The sequence below is a fragment of the Lytechinus variegatus genome, chromosome 11 (genome assembly GCF_018143015.1).
Source record: "Lytechinus variegatus isolate NC3 chromosome 11, Lvar_3.0, whole genome shotgun sequence".
NCBI classification, from domain to species: domain Eukaryota; kingdom Metazoa; phylum Echinodermata; class Echinoidea; order Temnopleuroida; family Toxopneustidae; genus Lytechinus; species Lytechinus variegatus.
This window is the reverse complement of record NC_054750.1, coordinates 654,618-681,123: the sequence shown is the minus strand read 5'-3', so window position 1 is coordinate 681,123 and position 26,506 is coordinate 654,618. Positions and strand designations below refer to the sequence as shown.

At 36.1% G+C, this 26,506-nt stretch overlaps 1 protein-coding gene across 1 annotated transcript; it reads left to right on the top strand.

Annotated features, from left to right (window-relative positions):
- Positions 1-887: 887 nt before the first annotated feature.
- On the top strand, positions 888-24,648 carry LOC121423848 (CMP-N-acetylneuraminate-poly-alpha-2,8-sialyltransferase-like). Its single transcript, XM_041619353.1, has 9 exons — positions 888-1,009; positions 10,916-11,148; positions 12,338-12,496; positions 15,745-15,870; positions 18,666-18,819; positions 19,142-19,260; positions 20,534-20,623; positions 21,509-21,744; positions 23,696-24,648. The coding sequence occupies exons 1-9, from the start codon at positions 950-952 to the stop codon at positions 23,926-23,928; spliced, it is 1,410 nt and encodes a 469-aa protein (XP_041475287.1). The 5' UTR covers positions 888-949; the 3' UTR covers positions 23,929-24,648.
- Positions 24,649-26,506: the final 1,858 nt, after the last annotated feature.

Sequence of the window (26,506 nt, the reverse complement as noted above, 5' to 3'; positions counted from 1 at the left end):
TTTAGGTGGCGCCGGTTAAGACAAAGGCAGCGCCGATTTGTCTTGACCGGCGCCGATTTAAACAAGTAGTACTGATTATTTTTACCGACGTTACGTAAGATTCAGGCAGCGGCAATCCATAACCGACTGGCGCCGATCTAGAACCAGGAGGCGCCGATTATTCTTGACTGGCGCCGATTTTTAACCAGGTGGTGCTGATTATTCTTGACCAGCCCCGATTTAGATATAGGTGGCGCTGATTATCCTTGATCGGCGCCGGTTAAGAACTCAGGCAGCGCCGATTTTTCTTTACCGGCGCCGATTTATAACCAGATGACGCCGATTGTTCTTGTCCAGCGTCGATTTAGATTTAGGTGGCGCTAATTATCCTTGATCGGCGCCGGTTAAGACTCTGGCAGTGCCGATTTTTCTTGACTGGCGCCGATTTATAACTAAATAGCGCTGATTATTCTTGTCCGGCGCCGATTTAGATTAAGGTGGCGCTGATTATTCTTGATTGGCGCCAGTTATATGCAGGCAGCGCACTGCTACCGGCGAAGTTGTTGGGAAAAGGGTAGTTAAAAGAAAAAAATAAGGAAGATGATATGATTACGCTTTGCTGGGGATAGTCTTTCCTTTACTGTTGCTAATGTTATATCAGTGTATAATTTTTTTTAAGCAGCGCCTTTTCCCTTTCTTTCCTTTATTTTTAATTTTTCAAGCGGCGCCTTTTCTTTCTTTAACTTTTTTTTTATTTTCTTTATTTTGAGCGGCGCCTTCGGCGCCGCTCAAATATTAGGGGGGGGGGGGGCGCGCGCACCCTGCGCACCCCCCCTGGATCCGCCGATGTGTATACACATTGCACGGTATATGTTTCCCATTATCATCTCGGACACAGTATCATTATATTCCGGTCAACCATTCAAAGGGCGTTCTGGCATGTGCCTGTATTTGTGACAGTTTAACATTGATGCTGCGCAGAGGTTCGAACCCCGATCTCGTCTTTCAGATGATGACGTTAGGCATACAGGTCAGTCCAGACGTTACCATGGTTACTTAGTAGGTTTCTTTGAGCTGATGAATGCGTGTGTGTGCAGATTAAAGGTCATGTCTACCTCAGAAAAATGTTGATTTGAATCAATAGAGAAAAATCAGACAAGCACAATGCTGAAAATTTCATCAAAATCGGATGTAAAATAAAAAAGAAATATTTCAATTTTTAGGAATTTGATGAATAGGACCTCCTTGCCCGAAGCACGAAATGTTAAAATAATGGAATTCCACGTGTTCAGGGACATGACAATGTGACAAAGAAAATCAAAATATTTCATAACATAAAATTCAAAAGAAATAGTGAGTGAGTGATGTCATCTGTTTCCTCATTTGCATACCGACCGAGATGTGCTTATAACTGTTTTGTGAAATGAAGCGAAACTTTGAAATGTCATATCTCTCTTATTTTACATCCGATTTTGATGAATTTTTCAGTGTTATGCTTGTTGAATTTTTCTCTTTAATAAGTTTTTGTTGGGATGGACTTGTCCTTTAATAACACAAGTCTGCAGATTTGTCCTGAAAATATATATTTAGACGCGTGTTTTTTTATCCAAAGTCATCATCATAATTGTATAATGTATAGCCATGAGTGTATTAGAAGGAATATTCGGGAGGCAGCGAAGCTCAGTCGGTTAGAGCGCACGTTTGAATAAGATTGTAGATCTCAACGTGAGGGGTTCGAGACCCGCTCATGCCGAAACGTGCCTAACAAAAAATCTGATGCTATAGCGTTGTGTGTTAGCATGCTTCACCACTGTATTCAGTGCAGGTGTGAATGCAGTTAAAAAACACTCCGTCCATCGGAAAGGAGGCAAATGTTGGTCCCGTGTAGAGGAGAGTCACAACATAATTATGCACGTTAAAACCAGTGCACTTTTCGTCAAAGAGTATCGCACCAGGTGAACTGGCTACAAATTCAGGCCCGGGGGGCCACTTCCATTGACGAGTGGATACCATGCGCGACCATGGGGTCTCGAAAAGCACCCTAAACACGTAATTTCCATATTCTGAAAATGCGCCCCTTAACAAGTATTGGCGTGTGAAACCCTACCCTTGACAATTATTGGAAACAAAACGATACTCATGGCAATTAAATATTCCCTGAAATGAACCCCTAAACAAGTACAGGAATGTTTTATTGTTACGGGTCCTTCGGTCTTCGGCTTTACCTCATTTGGTTTAGTACGACCCCAGCTTCTACACCCCGCGCAAATCGGACTCTAAACACGAAGTGTAGGGACAAAAAGGACATCCTTCATAAAACATTTTGATTTGTTTTATCAACCCCGCAAACATGGCCCTAAACACGTAATTTTCCTAGCGAAATAGATACCCTTTTTCATTATTTTTGTGTTTTTGACACCCTTATCACGTTACGTACGTAACGTGCCCTATCGTGAAAAAGACATCCTTTTTACGTGTTTTTTGGTCGCGCATGGTATTCACTCGTCAATGTAAGTGGCCCCCCCCCGGGAATTCAGGTCAAGTCAATCCAGACGTCCCCCGTCGTTCGTATGCACATAATAATCAATGTATAATGATTGTAGGCATTACACAAGGCACACTCATAAGAGTCAGTATATTTTACTACAAACTCATTGCAAATGTGGCAACCGGGGATGTAGAGCCTATATGCATTTGCTATTCGAAATTCAAGAAGTTTTGATATTCCCATTGCATTCGTGTGCATATAACGCACCTGTCTGTCATTGAGTTTTGAATCTTTTTGGGGGGAGGAGGGAAACTTTTCATTTCTCATTTCTATGAACATCTTTTTTGTGTGTTTATTAGGATGATATAAGAATGTCCACATTCCTTAAATATTTTGTATAATTCTGTAGCTATTTGGGGGCTGTGACAGAGTTTTAACAGGATAGCGTGCCAGGTAATATACTGCATGTGCGGTATAACCTTCTTTGGGCACCTTGCTGCATGATGAATTTCAGGATTGTAGTTCCTAGATAAAAGAGTGATGGTGCCTTAAACCACTCATTCAATGAACAAGGTTATGATATAATCTTGTTCTTTGTCACTACTCCCTATGTGGTGAAATAAGGTTGGCAATGTTTGGCTTATTTTCTCTTGATATTGTGGAGGAATGCTTGATTTTTGACACTGTCAGTTTCCATTACAGGTATTTATCCTATATCTTGGCTGTAAAGTAAATTAAATTCTTTAAATTATTGTTTTCTGAATAAAAAATAGAGATAGAAAAATAACAATTTTCTTGCAATTTTACTTTCCACCAATAGAGGGCGTACACGTGAATATGCCCCAAATTCAAGTTCTGAGCGTTCAGGTGAATACAAAAAATGATAAATGAATTGAACTGTACGGAAACTATTTTTTTTCGGGATAAGAACTTATATTTTAATAGACTTTTTAAGTGTGTGCTGTTTACTTCATTGGCATACCATAGATCTACATGTAGATTCCAAACAGCAAAATGATTGCAGTTAACAAGTGCCTTAAACCATCCCGACTTCTGCTAGCGTAGCAAGAAAAAAAAAGAATAAATAACAAAACAAATTTACAAAGGCTGATAAAAGGCTACTGTAAATCCCTTGGGGATGCCCAATCGTTGCTCCGTATCCTTAGGACTGATAATTATTGAGTAATTGATTATTATGATCAAACATTGTTATTCCCTGTCTGAGAGAATGTATTTTTTAATCTGATAATACACACATGCACGTTGACAAGTACATTTCCCTACAAATACTATTATCATGCTATCGAAAATGACACACCCTTAGTCAAACGCAGGGGCGTAACAGGGGTCGGTGGCCGGAGGAGGGGCAATAGCCAAAAATTTCCTGGCCATATCATGGTATGAACAGGCTCTTTTATAATTGTGGCACGACCTTAGGGCGAAGCTCAATGCATGAATAAAAGAGTGGACACAGCATGGTGCGCACAGCGCAAATTTGCTCCACATAAATCCCGAGCGAACGAAGCCAGCGAGAAAAAAAACACCTTTTCATGAGAATTTAACTTTGAGATTGATTTTGACATGATATTTAGAAAATAACATTGTACCTTAACCTTTCTTTCCTTTCCTTTCATCTTTTTTTTTTCTCGGTTGTAAGAAATTTTGGGGGCCAGTGCCTTGCAGTTCGGGTCTGGGGCAAGTGCGGCACCAGGATTTTTAACTCGGGAGAGGCAAAATAATATTAGGGGCGGGGGAGGGAATACACAAATATTTTGCCTATTTCTTAAAACCGAGCAAGAATCTCGAGCTATATTTTTTATGTAGACCCTAAAAAGGAAAAGGGACCTATTTAGGACTAGCTGTTTGCATTGGGTCATGAAGATGATATCTTACCATATAAATAATGCGAGCCCGAAGGGCGAGCTTAAAATTGTTGATATCCTGGGATGATGACTGGACATTATACGCACTTTTTGTAATCATGAACTTGATGGCTACCTAATTCATAAATAATAGATGCGAGCGCGTAGGGCGATCTGAAAAAATTATATTCAAGAAAATTATGAATACGTAGGGTGTGTATCTCGCTTTAAAACAAATAATGAAAACTCTAATCATGCTAATCGCGAGAAGCATGACTTGAACGTCGGAATTTTAAGCCCCATGTGTAAAGTGAATTTACTTACAGGTATCTCAGTCAATAGTTACTGCGAGCGAGTAGTGCAAGCGACATTTTTAATTTTATATAATGACCTGAAAAAAAAAAAATGTTGGGAGCTAACAGCGAATAGATGAGAAAGGCTGTTTTTGAGCACTTTGAAGCTTTAGTGGGATGCTTATGACAACATTTACTATACATTGTTTTTATTTTTTTCTCAAAATTTCGGGGGTCAGGCCGACTCACTGGGGGCAAATGCCCCCATGCTTCTCGCCTTGGTGCCGCTCCTAGTCTGGGGGGGGGGGAGCCCCCAGAACCTAGTGTTATTTTTAAACATTGCAGATGGCCACTGTTTTATCGTGTTTATCAAATCGCGGGTACACACACCACATTCAATTGAACGCAGTTGCGGATAATAAACGATATATTTTGCAAAAGTTTGTAAATTTCGCCAGCGAGCGATGCGAGCTTTTTAAAATGATTTTGATATCAAATTCTACTTAAATGATTGTAGCTTTGGACATTTGGTCAAAGTAAACATTAAGATGCTTTTACGGTAAATCTTGCAAGCGAAACGCTTTACTTAGGATAGGACATTATATGGGGCATATAACTTGCCCTTGGCTACCCCTTGGTTAAGGACTTTTGTCCTGATTGCGACCATTATTGCATAAAATATTAAGCTCTTAATAGACACAACCCATCTTTATCAAGTACTTCTCTTTTTTCTTTTCCCTTTTCTTCATATTCTGATTTTCCAATTTAGCTTTTGGCTCTACCTTTATTTCCCGTTTCTCTTTGCCTCCCCCCCCCCCATTTCCCTGCCATTCTTGCCCGTGCCATTGAGTCTTAATACCCCTCTCTTGGTAATCATGCTAATTAATATATTAGTATTTTAGGATATTTTGTACTTCCTCATATTTATTTTTTTCCTTTCTTTTCCCTCTTAACTTTCAATTTCCCTATTTATGTTCTTTCTTTCTTTCCTTTTTTCCAATTCCCTTTCCTTTTCCATTTTCCCTTTCCTCTTTATTCTTTTTTCTTTCTTTCTTTCTTTCTTTCTATCTTTCTTTCTTTCTTTCTTTCTTTTTTTCTTTCTTTCTTTCATGTATTTTACCGGTGAAATTCGTCAGGGGGACAGCTTGCCTCCCTGCCCCCCCCCCCCCGCCTGCTACGCCACTGACCAAACGATATCAAACATGTCAAGTGAAAAGTGTTCATAATGATCGTATTGTTGGGCGTCTTTGTCTATAGTTCAGTTTGTCTCAATTTATGTGACGCCTGTTTTCCCCATCAATTTATATGGAATACGTTATCCCTTTCTCTCCGTTTGTGATATTGTTTTGTCATGTTTTTAATTCCTGTTGATACAGGGCCCCTTGATCGAGCAGTTCTTGTAACTGAAAGGGCTACCCTGTTAAAATAAAACGACAAATAAATAAATGAATAAATAATAAATAAATAATCTGTTCCTCTTTTATATAATTTTTCATAGCATTTAGCTTTTGGTGTTTTCATAAAATTTTCCGGCTTGTTGTGACACCCTTGGCACTAGTTTTCTGACCGTTATTTTACCATTATAGGCAGCATTTTCATTCTTTGATCATGATGATGGGCCAAATAAATACTCGCTATGATATGCGTTTTGAATTTAGATAAAGTAATTGGCGTGCTATTGAATATTTTATTTATTTATTTATTTGTTTATTCATTTATTTATTTATTTATTTATTTATTTATTCATTCATTCATTTCATTCATCCATTTACTTGGTTTTTCTACTCATGTGCGCTCTCCATTTTTCTCGTTCTATCTTTTATATCTAGTCACAATGTTTGATCCCCGGTTTGATCAGTCTCTCAATCACAAATATCATGTTACATGCGCACACAATGCACACCATGTGTTTTTATTAAAGGACAAGTTCAACCCAACCAAAAGTTAATTTGAATAACAAGAGAAAGATAACATTTTAAAGTTTCCCTTTAAGGGGAAGTTCACCCTGACAAAAAGTGTATTTTTAAAATGGCAGAAAATTAATGAAATATAATGCCGAAGGTTTGAGAAAAATGAATCAAGGAATTAATAAGTTATTAATGCTAGAATTTTAATTATTTGATTTGTGACGTCATATGCGAGCAGCATTCCTACATATCGAATTATGAAAAAATAGATGAAATGTAATTTTCGCAGAAAATTGAAAATGGTTTTACTGTATTTTTTGTATATCAATAGATAAATCATTTTCACACCATATCATGAATAGAAAACAAATATAAGCCATCTGGTACCATTTAAAGAATGAAAGTCGTGCATTTTGTATTACATATTAACATACGGGGCGGCCGCTCGTCTATGACGTTACAAATCCAAAACTTAAAATTCCAAAAGGCTTTCTTAATCTTTAGCCATTATCTTTCGCCATTATTTTTTATTATTTTTTCTGATATTTTTACAATAAAATTTCCCTCAAGGTGAACCTTTCCTTTAAATTAACAAAATAGTCATATGCACATCCTGATCTGTATGCAAACGAGAAGACTGGTGACGTTATCCACTCACTATTTCTTTTGTATTCTATTGTATGACATGTGAAACATTATAGTATCCTCCTAATTGTCAAGTGACACATATATTAATTCCTCCATGAACATGTCGAATTAGCATTATATTTTGTTCAGTCATGTTGGTCCTCATCTGTAGAAATTCAATGTTGTATTATTCAAGCAATAAAAAGCAAAATCAATAGTCAGTATAAGGTGATAGTGAGTAAGGAACACCATCGACTTTCTCATTTGCGTGTCACTGAGTTTTGCATTTAACTGTTTTGTGAAAAATAAGCGATACTATAAAATGTCATAGCTTTCTTATATAACACCCGATTTAATGAAATTTTCAGCATTTGCTAGTTTGATTATTCTCTTTTTATTCAAATCAACATTTTTCTGGGATGGACTTGACGTTTAGATTCATATTATTAATTTTCAACTTTGCAAGCTCATTATTCATGTTGTTCAAATATATTTTTTTCTCATTAAGTAACCACAGAAAAGATAATGCAAGTAAAGGACATCGAACCCCGTCTTTCCCAAGGAATGAATATCATTGTGGTCAAATACTTCAGGACACTGAGTATTAATAAGTGGTTAATCATTTCACATTTTAAAAGGTTTAGCTTTGAGAAAGCATGGACCCAGTCCATCTTTCTTTCCTGGCTAAATATCAGGGACGGACCCCGTGGGCGCTTCTGACGCCAGGTACCGTCTGCTGTCCTGCACCTCGTCTTAGAAAGAGTTACGATTGATCCAGTCAATCGTAACTCTATGGAGATCCATCAGTGTCTTAATTTTTTCTACATGAAATTTGCAATTTACTTTTTAAACAAAGGAGAACACACCTGGGGCCCGTGGCAGAAAGAGTTGCGTTTAAACGCAAGTCAAAAAATCAATCGCAAGTCCCAAATGCGCGCTGTTGATTGGTTGAAAATAAAGTTGCGCGAGATTTTTATAGTTGCGATTGATTGCAACTCTTTCTCAACAGGTCCCTGATTGTCAAAAAATAAATGAACATATGAATATGCATTCAAATCAAATTCTTTTTGGAACAAACATGCATTTCATATGTTGGCTCTGGCTTTCCAGAGTTGCGATTGATCGGATCAATCACAATGTGAGACGGGGCCCTGGTATGGTATCAACCTACTCAAGTTAAACCAGTACTAAGACATGATAGATAGATGGACTGCAGCTATGCGAGGCATAACGTGTAAGGTATACATGGTTTTGATCTTGATAGATCTATATACATAAGCCCATTGACCTATTTGTGATAGGTCTATGATAAGCCTAACTTTTATAAGTTCTTACCTTTTGCGAGCATCGAGGCATTCATGCTGAAAAGTCCGGTGTACCATGATACAGAATATAGCAAAGTGCAATGTGATCTAGAACATATAGCAGCATCAACACAATTAATGATTTATCATCAAACATTTATCAGAAAACAAACCTAGAATAAGAATAACAGGAGTTTATCAGTGCGTATATATGCACAAACTTCAAGTGTGATTATCTGAACAATCGCATTATGTACTCTAAAGAGGAAGTTAAACTTTACAAAAAGTTTGTTGTAAAATAATTATTAAAAAAATATAATTGGGAATGGTTCAGGGAAATCCATCTAAGATTTGAAAAGTTATTATATGTTTTTTATCATTTGTGACGTCACATTATAGATAGATAGATAAATGGTTTTATTAATACAAAATCACATATAAAATACATACAGGCATGGTAGTTTTTAAAACTAAATTGCGCCATGAATTTACAATAAAAGTGTACATTGCATATTACTTAAAGGAATATTGATTATCAAAAAGAATAATTTAAAAGAAAAAAATATTCACAAGGACACAATCATTAAACATTCATACCCAAGCATGCGCTCACCCTCACACTCACCCCGCATCCAGACACATACACACACACTATACAAACAAAAGTGGATACTAAAATTTACATAGGATGGATAAAACCAAATCATTAGTACGGATATTAAACAGATGGGGGCACGGCATTGCTGGAATAAGATTCGGAATATTAGATTTAAAGCGTATGATGAAAAACAGAAATATAATTAACAAATTTATGAAGGAAGGGTAGGGAGACATAATATGAAGGTGTTCAGATTTGAAGTGTATGTGTGTGTCTTTAAATAATTATCAGATAGAATAGAAATAATATAAACAGTTGAAACAAAAACAAAAGATAAATCAAGTACATGTCATATCTGAATACATTATTCCGGAATACATATCTAAAATAAACATCACAAATTAAAAGACATTATATGGGCCCTATGATCTTGTACATAGGTATTTATTCCGAGTTCAACAGTTTTGTCATGAATGGCACTGGGCTATTTTTGAATTATGCGAGCAGCTTCCCGTGTGTGGATTACCGGCGTGTTAGCTTTGTTGGTAGACGGTCTGTATCACAACTGGGCGGTCAGGGGTTCAAACCCCGACCGCGTTAGACCAACATAATAGGAGTTGCTGCTACCCTGTATGGCGTTCATTATTTAGTATCCATCGATCTGACGCGACACAGTGTTTTCCGGGTCAGCGATCAGTTGGGCGAAACGAATTTTTCGGAATATTTCAATATATTCAGATTTTTTATTCGAACAATAAAATATGGATCTTTTTCATCGTAAATTAAAAATGTAAATGAACCTTCGTTTTATATAAACAAAATAAAAATGGTTTTATCGAACCTTTAGTATATCAACAAATTAATTCACACCCGCTTCTGATAGAAGATTTTCTTTTAGTCACCATAAACCATAAAGAATAAGAAATTTATGAATTATAATATCTTATATTAATGTGTGGACAGTGTACCTTTACCTGACGGGATTAAAACGTGACTTGCCTGCACATTTTGGACAGTACCTTGCAGTAATTGTAAAGTAAACGTGGCGTGGGCTCTTCGATTGGTTGAAGGCGAACTATATAGGTAATATTTTCCGAGTGTGTCGAACAGACTTACTGCGTTGTCATGGTGGCGACATATGTTAATGACTTTTATATTTTTCTAACAGAATGCCGTCGGTATATTGGCGTGGGTATTTCTCATTGATGAGAATGAAGCCCAATCCGTATGTTGAGGCCTGGTCACACTGGCCGACGGACACAAAACGTATTCATGACGGATACAGCGGACAAGCAAAATTTCAGGGTGGCTCCATCCATTTTCATCCGCTCCAGACAATGGACAAAATGGGCGAATAATGAAATCACAGTGGACGGATGCTCGATGGATATAGTCCGTATGAAACACGTATATGCAAAGAGTACACAGCGGATACATAACGCTTTCCAACGGATGGCAAGATTCTTTTCAGTTTTACATCCTCTCTGCATCCGTAAGTGCAGTGGGACCAAGCTTTAAGGAGAATCGTTCCAGTGAGAAATATAATCGGATTTCTATTTGGTGGCATGCTGATTAGAAAATAAGCGTTCCATTACAAGAGTAAGACAAGGGTTCAATAAATGACTCGGGAAGGAATGAACTTGAGGGGTAGTGCATTTGTATTGGTGTTTGTACGCTTGCAATGACAACCCTTTCAAATCAAATCAATTCAAATATGTAAACAATATAGATTTGATGTCCTTATATCATGGGATTCCCCGTGACCAATAGCGTAATGTGTCGAGTAGTACAGAAGTATAGCATGCTCAATGCTTAATGAAAACATGTCTGATCATATTTTGTTCTTGTTCGATTCAGTTCTTGCAACGCACGATGTATGATGCTCTCAGTATTAAATGTACCAGAAAAAAAGTTTTCTGTTTCCTTCTTGCCCTGGCTACCTCTGTGTGTTTCGGCCTGATGACGTCACAGATGACATCATTTAGATCGCCTACATACCTGTGGAATTCATCTAGTACATCGGCAAACCTCTTGCTAAGAGAAAAACACCACAGCATAGCAATGGATGGGAACGGAGTGCAGATAAATTGGTAAGTACACTGACCCCCCCCCCAAAAAAAGAAGCTTATCAATTAATAAAAAGAAATTGAAATAAGCTAAAACTCAAACTTGATCGAGTTCGGCTGTAAAATAATAATTATAATAAAGACACTTTGATTTTTTTCTTAATATCGCTATTGGTCTTTTTTCAGCAGATGTGTAATAATTAGCTTAATTGGATGAGCCAGCGCCTATGAATGTTTTAACAGAAATATGGCACCTCACAAATGCTGTGGATCGGCATCATGCTCATCTTGGTCGATATGCAAATGAGACAACCAATGACGTAACCCAATCTCAATTTTTTTTTTTTATCTTGTCATAAGAAAATATAAAATATTTACATTAATGATACGAAACAAACGTTCCATTCTTCCCTGAACACATCGGATTTACCAATGCTTATACTTTGGTGAAGTTTCCTTATTGCCAAACCTGAAAAAAAAAGAGATATTGTATCCAATGTAAAATGATGAGTGCCATTATTGGCTCTTTTTGCATAATTGAATTTGTTTGGCTCCCTCGCTTTCAAACTTCTTAATTTTCTTTTAACGCGTCTGCCCCCGGAACGAACATTCTGTGTCCAGCCATGCCTTTGGTCATTGATAAAAAATATAAAGTTGGCAGGGATTTAATATACAAATAATGCACGTAATAAGCGCGTGCATGCAGGACGAAATAATGAACGATGTGCGAGAAGAGCCAATGGATATACGGCACCGAGGTCCGCAAGTCGAGCACAGAGTTCATTATTTAGGTCCAAGAATGCGTGTATTGGTTGTTTTATACAACCCCCATGTTACTGAGTTGCCCCAAATGCTATATTTTATCTAAATTCTAGATAATTCCAGACCTCGCACTATCCTGCACTCTGACGTCAGAGTGCAGGATAGTACATTTGGTATGACGTCAGAGTGCAGGATAGTGCGATTTTGATGCAATAGTGCAATTGCTGAATATCATGTGGTCCGACTTTGAACAATCAGATTACAGAGCATTCTTGGGAGTTGTATAATGTCCAATGATTGCATTCATTGTAAAGAATCGTGAACAGATAAAGTAATTCAGAATTGAAATGAACATTAGGCAGATCAGGGATAGGCGGCCAGGGTGGGGGGGAGGGCAGGGATTTGCAAAAAAGGTTAACTATTCCGACTTGTTATGTTTTGTCAAATACAGTTCATGCCTTCATGCCGACCTACCTCCATCGTCTGATGCCGTACAATTGAATGGACAGAATATCACCTCAAAAAATAACCAGACAACAGCGAACAACCAGACAACAGAGAAAAATACAATAGAGAGTCATCGCCTTGTTCCGAAAAAGGGGAAAACCATGTAAGTATTACCATGGCTGATCGCTGAACAACGGTTAGAAATTGGGTGTTTTCTACGACATCAAGATGGGTTCAATTAGAACAGAAACACAATGTTAATTTAGAAGGTTTTCTCGAAAATCCATTAAAGAATATAACAGATTTTTGACTTTGCTAATTTTTAACATTTATATGCCATTCAAACAGCCTTAGAAGTAGTTGCATACATTCAAAATATTACCATCTACATGGTATATGATGACTGATATGATATTTTGTTATGATGTATGGAGTAATGTGCTTAATCATGTATTAATGCCCTGATTATTTTCATTTTTAATCGCATTCTATTTAAGTTATATTACATGATACAAATGGGAGCTGCTTGAATATGACGTTATGTATAAAATCATACCTGGTATCATGGCATTGAAGCAACTTCGCCCCACGATATTTGTGATTTTATTGTTTTACCTTTAACTTTAAACAGACGGTAGGTTGGATATTGATTACTCAACATGCTTCATGTAGTCGAACCAAAACACATCAGAATCATTCTAATTCGACTACTGACGAGGCAGTATTCATTTAGTCAATATTTGAAAATACTATTTATCTTCAGAGGTCGAATGTATCTGCACATAATGGTTTCTCACGGCAACGAGGCAATGTTAAAGAACAGTGGATACCGCACAGAAGCGTTGTTAGCGTAACAGAACGCTAACATTAGGGCCAGTCCATGCCAGTCACACCTTTCACGGGCGACCACCGCTATAGACGAATTGTTTTCACTAACAGATCACTAAAAGTAGGCCTACCGGTATCGATAAACTCAGAAGCTAAGCCGAATTCCTAATGATCTAACAATAAAAGGCTTAGCAGAAGCTAACAGTGGCGCTAATGTCAAGACAAATCACTAACAGTGCCAAGGGCACCAATAGTGATGATGTTAGTGAATAATTTCTCTCTTTAAAACTTGTCTCCCTTTCTTATACCAAGTAATTTAAAATATACCTCGACCAAATTAAAGGGATATTTTGTTCCCAACAATATATGAATAAATTCAGTAAAATTAGATAAGCAAATTGCTGAAAATTTCATCAAAATATGATAAAAAGTAACAAAATTCTTGAATATTAAACATTTAACACTGTATTTTGCAACTGATATTACTGAGCAGCATTTGGCCATGAATATGCAATAAATGGAACGATAATGCCATATCCTCTAGCTCTTTCCCCTTTTCTGATTTTATTGAAATGAACTCGTTATTGTCTCTAATGTATGTATGTCGCCTGAGTAACAAAGTTATCTTTGAATCAATATTTTGTGTGGACAAAAATTAAATAAACCTAATTTTGAATGATACAACAGACCCTCATTGCATATTCCTGGAGACATGAATAGAAATTTCACCTAAATAGGGCCTAATGCAAAATTTTATGATACCATATTTTTTGTACTCATTTCCAATTTTTATCAATTAGTCAGTGTTTTGTTTGTCTCACTTTATCGTTCAAACCGTATTATTTTCTGCAGCCTGGAGTACCCCTTTAGGAATAGGTATAGCGGGGAATGTTGATTGGTGCCAAGATTTATGATCCATTTCAAAGATTTTTTTCTTCCAAGATAAATCATTTATTTATTTTATGAATAGACCCTACATAAGAAAGAAGAACAATAGCTGATGAAATTTATCGCATGATAGCCATCATTAGCAAATACTCTATCATGAGCATGATGAGTGAAGTCTGTGAAAAGCATTTTTAAACAAAAGAAACTGTTGAAAAGTGGGATTGCATTTTTTTTGTACAGAATCTCCATCGTAATATCATGATAGGCAATTAAAAAAATCTTTTTAAAGCTTATTCGATAGTTTTTAGATTAGATTAGTAAATATATATTTACTACCTGCTGCCATTTCATGTTTAGAATGTAATAATAAATCAATTTTGTAGGCCTCTATGATAATGAATTACATTCCTTTACCCTTTCCTAGACAAGATTTTAAACTTGGATGTGCAAATAATCAAAACTAAATTTAAGTTAAATCTAGATCACTACCATGACTACGCACAAATTATAGATTTTGCCTAACTTTAATCCTCTAACAACAACTTTCTCTGCATTCTGCGCGGTAATTCTATGTGGTAAGGAGCTGATTTGTTAATGGCTAATGCTATAAAGATTGTGATATCAAGCGTTGGTCTCAGATGTAAATAATGCATTATAGCCATCGCAGCGAGATTACCGGTTGTAACAGGGCCCTTTGTTAGCGCAGTGTTAGTGAAATGTTACGCTAACAGCGTTTCTGTGCGGCCGATACAGTTTGTTAAAGGGATGGTCCGGACTGGAGGTATTTATATCTCAACAAATACAGTCAACTTCACAAAGTAAAATGCGGAAAATTTGATGAAAATAGGATAACAAATAACGAAGTTAATGAATTTAAAAGATTTGCATTATTCCGTTGAAACAGTTCTAGCCATGTCTTTATGAATATTCATTAGGTGGGCTGATGGCGCATATCCCCATTTGTTCTTTTGTATCATATCATTTGAAATTAGGGTGTTTTTTTTCAGTTTTTCATCTAGCAAGAACTAAAATAATTGGATTGACAACTGATTTAGTGCATTAGTTTTTTATTGCCTCAGCTTATTTCATCATAATGGGGACACATCATTTACACATGTATGAAAAATGAAACAATTATGATTTCATGTAATAACATAAGAATAGGTAAAGTGGAGATGTGACATCATCAGCCCACCTAATGAATATTCATGACGATGTGCATACAACTGTTTTCACAAAATATTGATCAACTTTAAAATTCAATAACTTTGTTATTTTTTATCCGATTTTGTGAAATGTTCAGCATTTGCTCTGTGAATTATACTCTATTTATTTAGATATTAATATTTTCAGCCCCGACCATCCTTTTAAGGTTTTTACTTTCACAACTACTGAAAACTTGAATCTACTTTAAAACTACTTTTATGCTCCCCTAGCGACCACTGAAAAAAAAGTATTTAACCTTTGAGTTTCTGTGTATTCCCATCTGTCTGAACCTGATTTGCGTCAGATCACTGTCACCAGTTCACATGTGATACACATTTCACTCATGTCATAACTTTCTTATTACAACCATTATCAGTTTTCAATCTCCTTGTAATGGGTTTTATTTTCTTTCTGTTGATTCAAACCAACTTCTTGTTTTAATGTACTTGGCCTGTAAAAATATGTGTTCTCTCTCTCTCTCTTTGCTAGTATGAATAATTCTCTGACGGGTCTTTTATGGAACTTTCAAGAAGAACGGGATCAGCAGCTTTTTCTTTTCGAGAACTTACTACGTCAACAATGGAAAGCCAATTCAACCAGGACAGCCATTCTAAGGTGTGTAGAAACTCAATCTGAGACCTCTGATTGGCAAGGTGCTTTGAAAGGACCCCTTTTCACGGGACTGTCATTCTGCAGTGCACCAATACCTCGTCGACGCGTTTATATTTACGTCGAATGCGAGCAATAAATTTGCGACACGATAGATTCTAGTTTCTAAAAATGTCATGGTCTGAAGGATGTATCAATCAATTTATAATATATATATACATGTATATGTATATATATATAATAATAAAGCAGTGATCATAAAATGTTATCTCAAAGTTTGACGAGTATTATTATAAACATCTCAGTTGCAACGCACCATCTTCATGTATCTAAATTTAGTAAATTATTCTGAGACGCAGATGGATAGAAAGAAGTAAACGGAGTTATCAAGTCACGTAAACGAGACAAAATTTTCCTTGCCTAAAAGTTAGATATGCCATTTGTTTTGTCATTGACGTACTACTCTGACGAGTAGGTCCACGGTGGCACCCATCGCTTAATTTGAATTCTAAAGAAGTTTCAACGTCAAAGGTGCCATCTCGTATTCATGAATTCCTGGCTTTGCCGATGTCTAAAATGCGTACGGATTAAATTTTTCTTCTTAACACACGTTTTTATATATTTTATTATGGCGTCACAAGGCTGGATATGGGGGCTTTAGTTGATGGCTTTCTTTGTATCCAAGCAACGGCCCACGTCTTCACTAATCCTGCATGAAATTAATATTTTTACGATTCAGCACTCTCAGAAAGTGTTCAGTCGTATCCTTTGAGAAAAGTGTGTAGCTGAATAATCAGGAAATGTTAAGTTTTGCATGTCTTCGTGGTATCTTTATTCTATATAAATGTTTGCTTTGTACAAATTTAGAGGTATTACTGTTTTTAGTATGTCGGTAAGAAAACTAAGCGCCTCCGAATCCATCTGTTAATTTGTAGTATTTAAGGCATGGGCTTTCCAAGTCAAGGCCCTGATCCAATGTCTAAAATTCTAAATCTTTTAAATGTGGAGGTGCCGCGGTGCGCCTGGCTATGACATGGAAAGTCCGGGGATCGATCCCCGACCGCGGCACGTATGTCCGTGAGCAAGGCATTTAATGTGCAATGCTCTTCATGCTTTCAAATTCAAATAAATGGAACTGTTATATACATTATTGGTAACTAGTTGTGCACTTGTTAAATGTTTTATTTCTTATTTTTGATCTTTTAAATTGCATTTAACCAAAAAAGAATTGAACAGGGGATGGTAATTAGCTATCTGCACAGATTGAAGGTTGGTCATTACACAATATCATTTAAAATGGCCGTTCTAGGAACCACTATTGCTACCCGTATGTGGTGTTACTGGTTTAATGTTGGTTCTCATGTTCCTTCCACTAACGATTCTGTGAAATGAAAAAAAAAAAATATTGAAGACAATGATGAAAATATTCCTGGACTGATGAAATAACCTTTGTACCCCTCAATTTTTGAAAATAGGAATGAACCTATGCAAAGCAGTAAGAATGAAATACAAAAAATCTAATTATCGCCATTGGCGATAATTATATTAGAATTATGTTTATCTCGATATATACAGGTAGCCTTGGCAACCTCGAAATTGAAATACAAGATGAATCTGACATTGGTTTGCGTTAACCATCTTCATCAGTTTCACTACTGATATGAATATGAGCAGTGATTTTAGGACCAAAGGGTGTGTACAATATATGCCGTCATTAAATGAAATGACTCATCATATTCAACGTTATATTTGACTATATACCATGCTATTATTACGTCAGTTATACTCTTACAATGTTTCATCTTCAAGACAATTGGAAGACAAGACAAGCAATCCCCCCCAAAAAACGAGCTTCGGTGGACATTGCTCACCTGATTGTTAAAGGTCAAGTCCACCTCAGAGAAATGTTGATTTGAATCAATAGAGAAAAATCAGACAAGCACAATGCTGAAGATTTCATCAAAATCGGATGTAAAATAAGAAAATTATGGCATTTCAAAGTTTCGCTTATTTTCAACAAAATAGTTATACGAACGAGCCAGTTACATCCAAATGAGAGAGTCGATGATGTCACTTACTCACTATTTCTTTTGTTTTTTATTGTTTGAATTATACAATATTTCAATTTTTACGAATTTGACGATTAGGACCTCCTTGCTTGAAGCACAAAATGATAAAATAATGGAATTCCACGTGTTCAGGGAGAAATGAAACTTAATTTCACATGACAATGACGAGAAAATAAATATATTTCATATTTCATATAATAAAATACAAAATAAATAGTGAGTGAGTGATGTCATCAACTCTCTCATTTGGATGTAACTGGCTCGTTTATATAACTATTTTGTAGAAAATAAGCGAAACTTTAAAATGCCATAACTTTTTTATTTTACATCCGATTTTGATGAAATTTTCAGTGTTATGCTTGTTGAATTTTTCTCTTTCTATTCAAATCAAGTTTTTGTTGGGGTGGACTTGTCCTTTAAGTTTGCCATACCACTCATTGACTTACACATGTAAGAGGGGTAATTTATATCTCTGCAATGAAATACAATTAATAATGGCGTTCGCCCACACGTCTCAGCGCGCTATCACGCTATTTTCGTAAAAGCGCGTCCCCTAAGCTAAGTGTATGGTCTATGTTGTGAACCTTCTTCTTTTTTTATTTCTTCTTCTTCTTCATTTTTATTGGGTTCAGTTCTTCATCAAAAGGCTACTGAGCCCTGTCAAAGTGAAGACCGAACAGTCCTATAAACATTCCTAAGATAATCATCCGTCTTTTTAATCTCTTCCTATAGACAAGAGCTCGCAAATTATCGCTCGGAACTTGAAGACAAATCGAAAATTATTCTGCATCAAAAGAATGTTAAAATTGGACAAGTTGTGAAGTTCGTGTTTCAAGGAAAGGAGAAAAAAATGACACGAGATGTTTACAACAAGTACCTTCCCAAGGTGAGTTCATTTTCTAAATTTGATCATTAAGTATTAACACTTTGTTGACACACATAAAATATTCATGCGATTTTTTTTTCAATCGCATATATGGGTTTTTGCACATTGAGAACATGTCGTCATCATGTCGAAATGTATACTTTTAGTACAAGACGACATAAGAGTATTAACATGATTAATGCGACTTAACACTTCAAATAATTATACAACGTTCGTCAGGTAAACGGCACTTTAAAGCTTCGATATATCATACTTCATAATTACATCTCGTTTTCTCTCTTCTCTTATCCATGCATTTGAAATGACTCAAACGAAATTTCAGAGCGATCCGCTAGCCCCACAGGTAGGCAGATATTCTTCGTGTGCAGTTATCGGAAACAGCGGTTCAATGCTGAACAGTCACTGTGGTCAACAGATCGATAAACACGACTACGTGTTCAGGTAAGTATTGTATTTCAGACATCATATAAGCTCAGCTCTTGATTCGATCGAATCACAAACCATTTGTACTGACCGATTTTGTCAAAAGTTCGGATGTGTTCATAGACTCCATGGTCCATATTCTGGAGTCGGGTTTAACTTAAACTCAGGTTTAAAGTTGTGGTTTAAGTATGAATAGCCGATTGTTACATAAATCACTAACGGTACAGATATCATATTTCAGTTCATTTAGCTCTTAAATCATTCATAGTTGTCTAGGAAGCATAAAAAGATGGTTGTCTTCACCATCGATGAATCAGGAAAGAGCAAAGCAAACAACATACAACTTCATAAAAATGTTGATACTTTTGGCTTCATATACTTAAACCTCAACTTTAAACCTGACTTCAGAATGGCCATCTGTTGTGCAACCAACACTGCCTTGCAAATTTGGATAGTGTTGGTTACTTTAGGGGGCCAGATGTTCTATGATTATATACAATTTTATAAAAGACCCTTCCGTTTACAAATTCATAAAGTTAACTCCAATGAAAGGTCAGCTATCAGAGGCGTCGATCCTGGGGAGGGGGGGGGGCGATCGCTCCACCAACGAAAAAAAAAATATATATATATGTTTTTTTTTTTTTTGGGGGGGGGCAAACATATTGTTTTGCCCCCCCCCCCCAATAATTCCGCATGTGCAAAATATAAAATGAAATTGTAAGTTTACACAGAAATGAGCAAGCGAGATTTATACACAACTCGTTCTTTATTTAAAATCGTACTTAAAATGTCCCCTTTTCAGATTGGAATATAAAAACTTTCAGCTCGCGCTTCGCGCTCGCATCATTTCGGTAGCAAAAACCCATACTTTTCATGATTAAATAGGTGAATGGAATGTCCCATTTTCAGTTCAAAACTTCAAAAGAACTCCCGCTTCGATGTGCAATAACCAAGCAAGCAGTAGATGGCAGGTTCGAATCCCACTGGTCCCATTTTTTTCTGACGTATGTTTTTCATTACAGATCGAGCATGTGATCTTAAATACGTAAAACCCATAAAAGTTATGCAAAAAAATTGTTTACAAATCACATTAAGCATTTTTGATTAAAAAAAAGCGCTATATAAATGGTTTGGTGTATACATGTACATTGTATGTGTGTATATATGTACGGGTGTATGCATGTTTGTATGTATGTTATCATATTAAAAGGTTGGCTATTTATTCACGTTTTTTTATTAATGCCATAAGCCTGAGAGTAATCAACCTTGTTTTTGTGTTTGTGTCTTTTAGGTGCAACCTGGCCCCTCTAGCCCCTTTCAAGGAAGATGCTGGAAGCAAGAGTAATTTTACTACAATGAACCCTAGCATGATTTTTCGAAAGTAAGGAAAGAACAATAATATTCAACCCAATAAACATCTCAAGACGCTATATGTCAGCTGTTTATTTAACATTGAATCCTATATAGTTAAATTTTGTAACAGTAGTCCTGTGATTATGTAAGTTGGCTAATCATTTCTTTTATGAAGTTTACCCCCATTCTTCTCCCCTTGTCTTATCTGTTCGTCGTTCTACAAATATTTCATTTTATTTTAAAATCATGATATTTGAGTGTTTTATTAATCTTCACAGTCAACACTGCAACAATAACAACATCATATAATCACTAAAATGTTGCAATGCTATTAGTCAAATGTAAATTGCATAATAAAATGATAATAAAAATGGTTATAATGTTAACGTTTTATTTCCAGTTCGTCTAATGCCAGCCAATTCGTCCAATTGCCAACTCGTCTACTATCATTCGGTCTACCATCAGTTCGTCAACTCACCACATGGTGTACTTGTGCAAAATGAATGAAAATGAAATGGATATTAGACCAACTGGTTTTGAGACGAAATGGTGATTAGACGAAGTGATGATTGGACCAAATGGTTAATGGGGTAAATGGTTGTAAAACGAAATGTTGATGGACGGAATGGCATTAGACTAAATAAAAGTAGACCATGTGGTGAGTGGACGAGTTGGCAGTAGACGAATTGGCAATTTACCATAATAACAAAAATTAACATGTTTTAAATAGCACCTCCTCCTCCCAACCTCTTTGTTTCACCACCTTCTAACTGCTTACTACCTATAGCTTATTTACAACTATACCAACTCACTGAATAAAACCAATGATCTAACTGATGAATGAATAGTACTTGTTTTCACCATTCTTAATGATTACAATTATATCTCTCGTTTGTTCTGTCCATTCTCACAGTTTCCAAAGCCTGAAAAATGCACAAAGCCTAAAGAAATACCAGGAAGCTCTCTCGCAGTATGAGGGTTGTTTATGGGTTCCTTGTTATGGCTTCTCTGGATTTCTCTCCGTAGCTTTCAGAGCTATTGCCAAGTTCAATAAACCCAAACCTAAGATGGTATGCGGAAACCCAGCACACCAGAAATCTGTTATTGACTTCTGGGGAGAGAGGGAACTTAATCAAAGACTATCAACAGGTATGGTAGATAGAGGGGCCGATTGCACGGAAGGGTCTTTCCAAGGACCGTCTTTCGTGTCGCCCATCTTTATGATACGCTATAGGCGGGGTGTTTCTGAAATTTATGATAAAGAATAAGATTCGTTAGTTTGCTTTTAAATCAAATTTTACACGATTTCATGATATATCACATCATTTTATAAACAAATATTTTGTTTAATTCAACGGACGAATGAAATATGTTTGCAGATGATTTATTTAAAATGCGTTTTACATGGCGCATCATAAAAGATGGGCGACACGAAAGACGGTCCTTGCAAAGACCCTTTCGTGCAATCGGCCCGAGAGGAAGAGAGAGTGAAGAAGAAAGAGAGTTGATATTTCTTTGCTCTAACTCTCTCTCTTTCTCCTCCCCTCCCCTCTCTATCTTAATAAAAGATGAAAGGAAAGATGGAAGGAGAGAGAGTTTGTGCTTTTGACCAAGATTAGGAAAATTGAATTTAAAGGCATTAGCATTCGTATTGGGTGAAGTCAGGAGCCAATTTAAGGAGGGGGGTGTTAGGCATTCTATCGTTTTACAGGGATCAGTGAAATGATTGATTTGCTATATACTAGGCCTAATATTTGCGATGGAGCTTGGAGCGACCGATTTTATTTTTTTAATATTTTATATATTGTTATTAATATTATTATTTATTTATTTATTTATTTATTTATTCATTATTATTTTTTGGGAGGGGGGGGGGCTTCAGTCCCCAAAGCTCACCCCCCAAAAAAAAAACCGCGCTTGGGTATTTGGGTATATTCATCTTCAAACTATATGCAGTCTAATGTAATATAATGGTTTCAATAATTATTCAAATGTTCTGCTTTAATAACGTACATCAGATGACTATTCATACAGGGTGTCCAATGCTGCAACATTTAATAGTTCGTTATACGCGGAAAATGTGTATGTATGAAATGTTTAGGCCTACAATTTTTAAGGTCAAGTCCACGACAGGCATATTAATTTGAATAAATAGAGAAAAATGAAACAAGCATAACGTTAAAAAATTTCATCAAAATCGGATGTAAAATAAGAAAGTCATGTTATTTTAAAGTTTCGCTTATTTTTCACAAAACAGTGATATGCACAACTCAGTGACGTGCAAATGAGACAGTCAATGACGTCCCTCACTATTTGTTGTGTCTTTTATTGCTTGAATTAAACAATATTTCATTTTTTACACATTTGACAATAGGGGTAAACTTAACTTAACAATGGTAATTACACATGTTCGGTGAATAATTAATCGTTGTTCACTAGACAATGAGGAGAAAATATAAATTTCATATAAAAAACAATTTTTAGGTGTCATATAAACCAACTAATGATTTTTTTTCACTTGTGCAATGGACAGGATACTTCATTCGGTGAGAGAATAATAATTATGATAATAATAGGCATTTATATAGCGCCATCTATCTAGAAATATTCTATTCCGAGGCGCGTTGTTATTATTATTAACGCGTTGTTATTATTATTATTAATGGATTATGATCCATTCAACTCGGCCATTTCATCTTTTGCTCCATGAAGTATTCTGTCCATTGCACTCATAAACATTCTTTATTTTTTTACCTTAAAATGGTCATAACTTTCGTATTTTACCTCCGATTTTGATAAAATTTTCAGTGTTAGGCTTGTTGGATTTTTCTCTTTTAAGTTTTATTGAGATAAACTTTCTGTTGGAGTGAACTTGTCTTATAATAAAAGTGGATAATGGACGTGAGTCACGTGACATCTTCGGCTCCCTCAATTTACATATCCATGAAATTTCATCTGTTATCTTGTGTAATGTACCTACTTTAAATCATTTTTGCATCGAGCACCCCATGAAGAATCACAGGAGCTCTCATTTACATTCGTTATAAAAATGAAATGTGATATGAATATGAATAAATGCTGCTCATGTTTTTTGCTTCAGGCTTTTATTTAGTTACAACTGCTCTGCAACTCTGCGACGAGGTACAACTCTACGGGTTTTGGCCTTTCTCCTTCCGGTATAGCAACAACAAGACAGATGTTCCTTACCATTACTTTGATGATCTGTCTGTATCGGATGCAAATTCGGTGCATTCGATGGACAAGGAATTTAGCCTTTTAGTACAGCTCCATACACTTGGCATATTACATATGAATGTTGGACCATGTAGCTAGCAAATCAATGTGTGCGTGTGTGTGCAAAATGTGATAGTAGAGGTGCTAAATAACAGCAAAATCATTGTTGTTATATATAAAATGATGGTCTTAGTGCTTTACTTTTCATAATAATGGTAAACATCTTTTACGTCATGCGATAGGGTTCATGGAACATTCACAATGCGTAAATATGACAGCAGAAATGGGCAGGATGCATTATTAGGGGCCATAGTTTTATTTCATTAAAACGCACAAACATACACGAGACCGTTCACACTGGTGAAGTTTACTCTTTCAGGCCGGAAATTTCTTTGCAAATTTCCTGATTCTGCCCCCAAATCCCGTTAGAAAAATGAACTTGGGGAGAGGTTTCTGCCATAGCTTGTAAATGTGCGTCGCTAGGTGCCAGGAGAGACGCCCTCCCGCCTGCATTTTGATCGTTATCTATTTATGTATAATTAGTGTCTGGGACGTGCTTCCGCCGGAAACGGCGATGAATTTTTTAACCCTAAAAGGCCCGGGGTCGGAATCCGCCCCTCAACATTTTTCTCGATTAATCCGCCGTGCGAATTTTTTGACCGCGCCACTCGCTGACTTTTTACTTTAAGGTCTCGCGCAACTTTTGAGACCAAATTTGATATGCCCGGGTAAGCAAAAAAATTACGCAATTACGCAACATTATGTAAGTGCATGTCAGACCAAAAACTGCTAAAAAACGTGAATTCATGTACAAATCCAATGTAAATTGTGTATTAAACCAAAATTCATAAATGTATCATTATTTTTACTTTTACTGATTAAAATTAATTTCTTTTGTCTTGTTCATGATCAGAATTAACTCTGCAACAAAGTAAGAAACAACTAAGAAATACATAAGAAATTAAAACAAACAATAAAATACATAAGAAAAACAATTGCGATACCATTTTTTTAATGTATATTTGATCACAATCCTACAAAGAGCCTGTGAATAAAAAATGGCAATTTTGGGTCCATAATAACTTACAGCAAATGTTTTATTTTATGCATAAATTAGCATAATTAATTCATTAGATAAAAATCTTGTTTTTGCAGAAAATTAATCATACAGCCTTGTAGATTTTATCGCACACTACCTCTGCAAATTTTCGCGGCGTTCGTGCGATCGACGGCCGAGATCTCGAGGGGGGGGATGGGAATCCCCCATCCCTCGGCTGTGAGATTGGTCCAAATAACCCGGCTCTTTTAGGGTTAAGTAAGCAAGTATTTTTATGCAAGTGTTTCCAGAAAATGTGAGTGAACTTTCACTTTTTTGGTGGGGGAGGGGGCTGTCCTTCCTGACGAAATTTCCAGTAATGCTACTTTCAAGGTTCTCGATTTTATTGACGGCACGTTGACTCCTTATGTTGACCTTTTTGAACCAAAGCAGTGACAGTCCCGATAAAGACGGAATTTCTGAATTTTTTATGATTTTAGCTTAAAAACAATTTTTTTGTCATGTGTTAGCCCCCCGCACCCCGGGGGCATTATATATTGAGTTTATTATTTTCCGTAATCCTGCAGTAAGTTTGGGGCAAATATTTCTTTGTTATGGTCCATCTGCTTCGATTAAGAATATGTTCAATCGATGCAATAGTTTGAACACTTAAGCTTGGATGATCAGGTGGTATTCTTTGCAGTAATGTAAATTTTGATTTGCGCCAAAATATTCATAACTATAATGAATGAACCCCAGATGCAAATGATGTCATAATCCTACATGAAGTAGTAAACGTATTTGCCCATTCCTTTCCAATGAAATTAACTTTAAAAATGATTCTAAAAAGTGTTTATTAAACAATAATGTAAATTACTGGAAATAATGAAATTACTGTTTAAAAAGGATTTTAACGCAATTCTTGTACATGTATGATTGTGACTTCGTTGACATCTGACTCCATTCTGCAGCCATGCCTTTGGCGCAAATCAAAATCTACATCAATGCAAAGATTACCTCCTGATCATCCAAGCGTTAGAACATATACCAAATAAATATGGTATCAAATTATTTGGGAGAACATACTTTCTCAGGCCATAAATAATTATTATGTGTTCATTCCATATTTCCCCCTAAATCGGAGATTTGTGAGGTGTCAATTTTTTTTTTTACACACACAAAATATATATGTATCGTATTATGTTTTGTTATGTTGGTACAGCTTGTCTTTCAAAATGTAAAGAATGTACAGATATCATTTTTGGGTAAATTATTTAAAGACACTGACTGGTATATTGGACACCTCTTCTGATAACCCTTTCCGTTTTTGCATTTGACAAACATAAGTGAAGACTGTCCTCTCCGTTAAGTTTTGCACAAGGGGCGAAAACTCGAAAGAGGAAGAAGAATAACAAGAAGAACGAGAAGGAGGAGAAGAAGAAGAAGGAGAAGAGAAAAAAGGAAGAACAAGAAGAAGAAGGATGGGGGAGGAGGAGATGATATATGTACGGAGAAAACGGTTAAATAAAATAGGATTAGTTTGTTTAAAAAATGATTGATTTTACATTGATCATTATGTCCAATAGCTTACAAGTCATTTATATGATCAATTTGTTTTTTTTATTATAACGTGTATTAAAT

What these genes read in the sequence shown, in the direction of transcription:
- LOC121423848 (XM_041619353.1), top strand. Translation starts at nt 950, where the DNA reads ATGCTGCGCAGAGGTTCGAACCCCGATCTCGTCTTTCAGATGATGACG. An exon ending in AACGGAGTGCAGATAAATTG is followed by an intron (nt 11,149 to 12,337) that starts GTAAGTACACTG and finishes TGTCAAATACAG; the next exon opens with TTCATGCCTTCATGCCGACC. An exon ending in ACAACAAGTACCTTCCCAAG is followed by an intron (nt 18,820 to 19,141) that starts GTGAGTTCATTT and finishes ACGAAATTTCAG; the next exon opens with AGCGATCCGCTAGCCCCACA.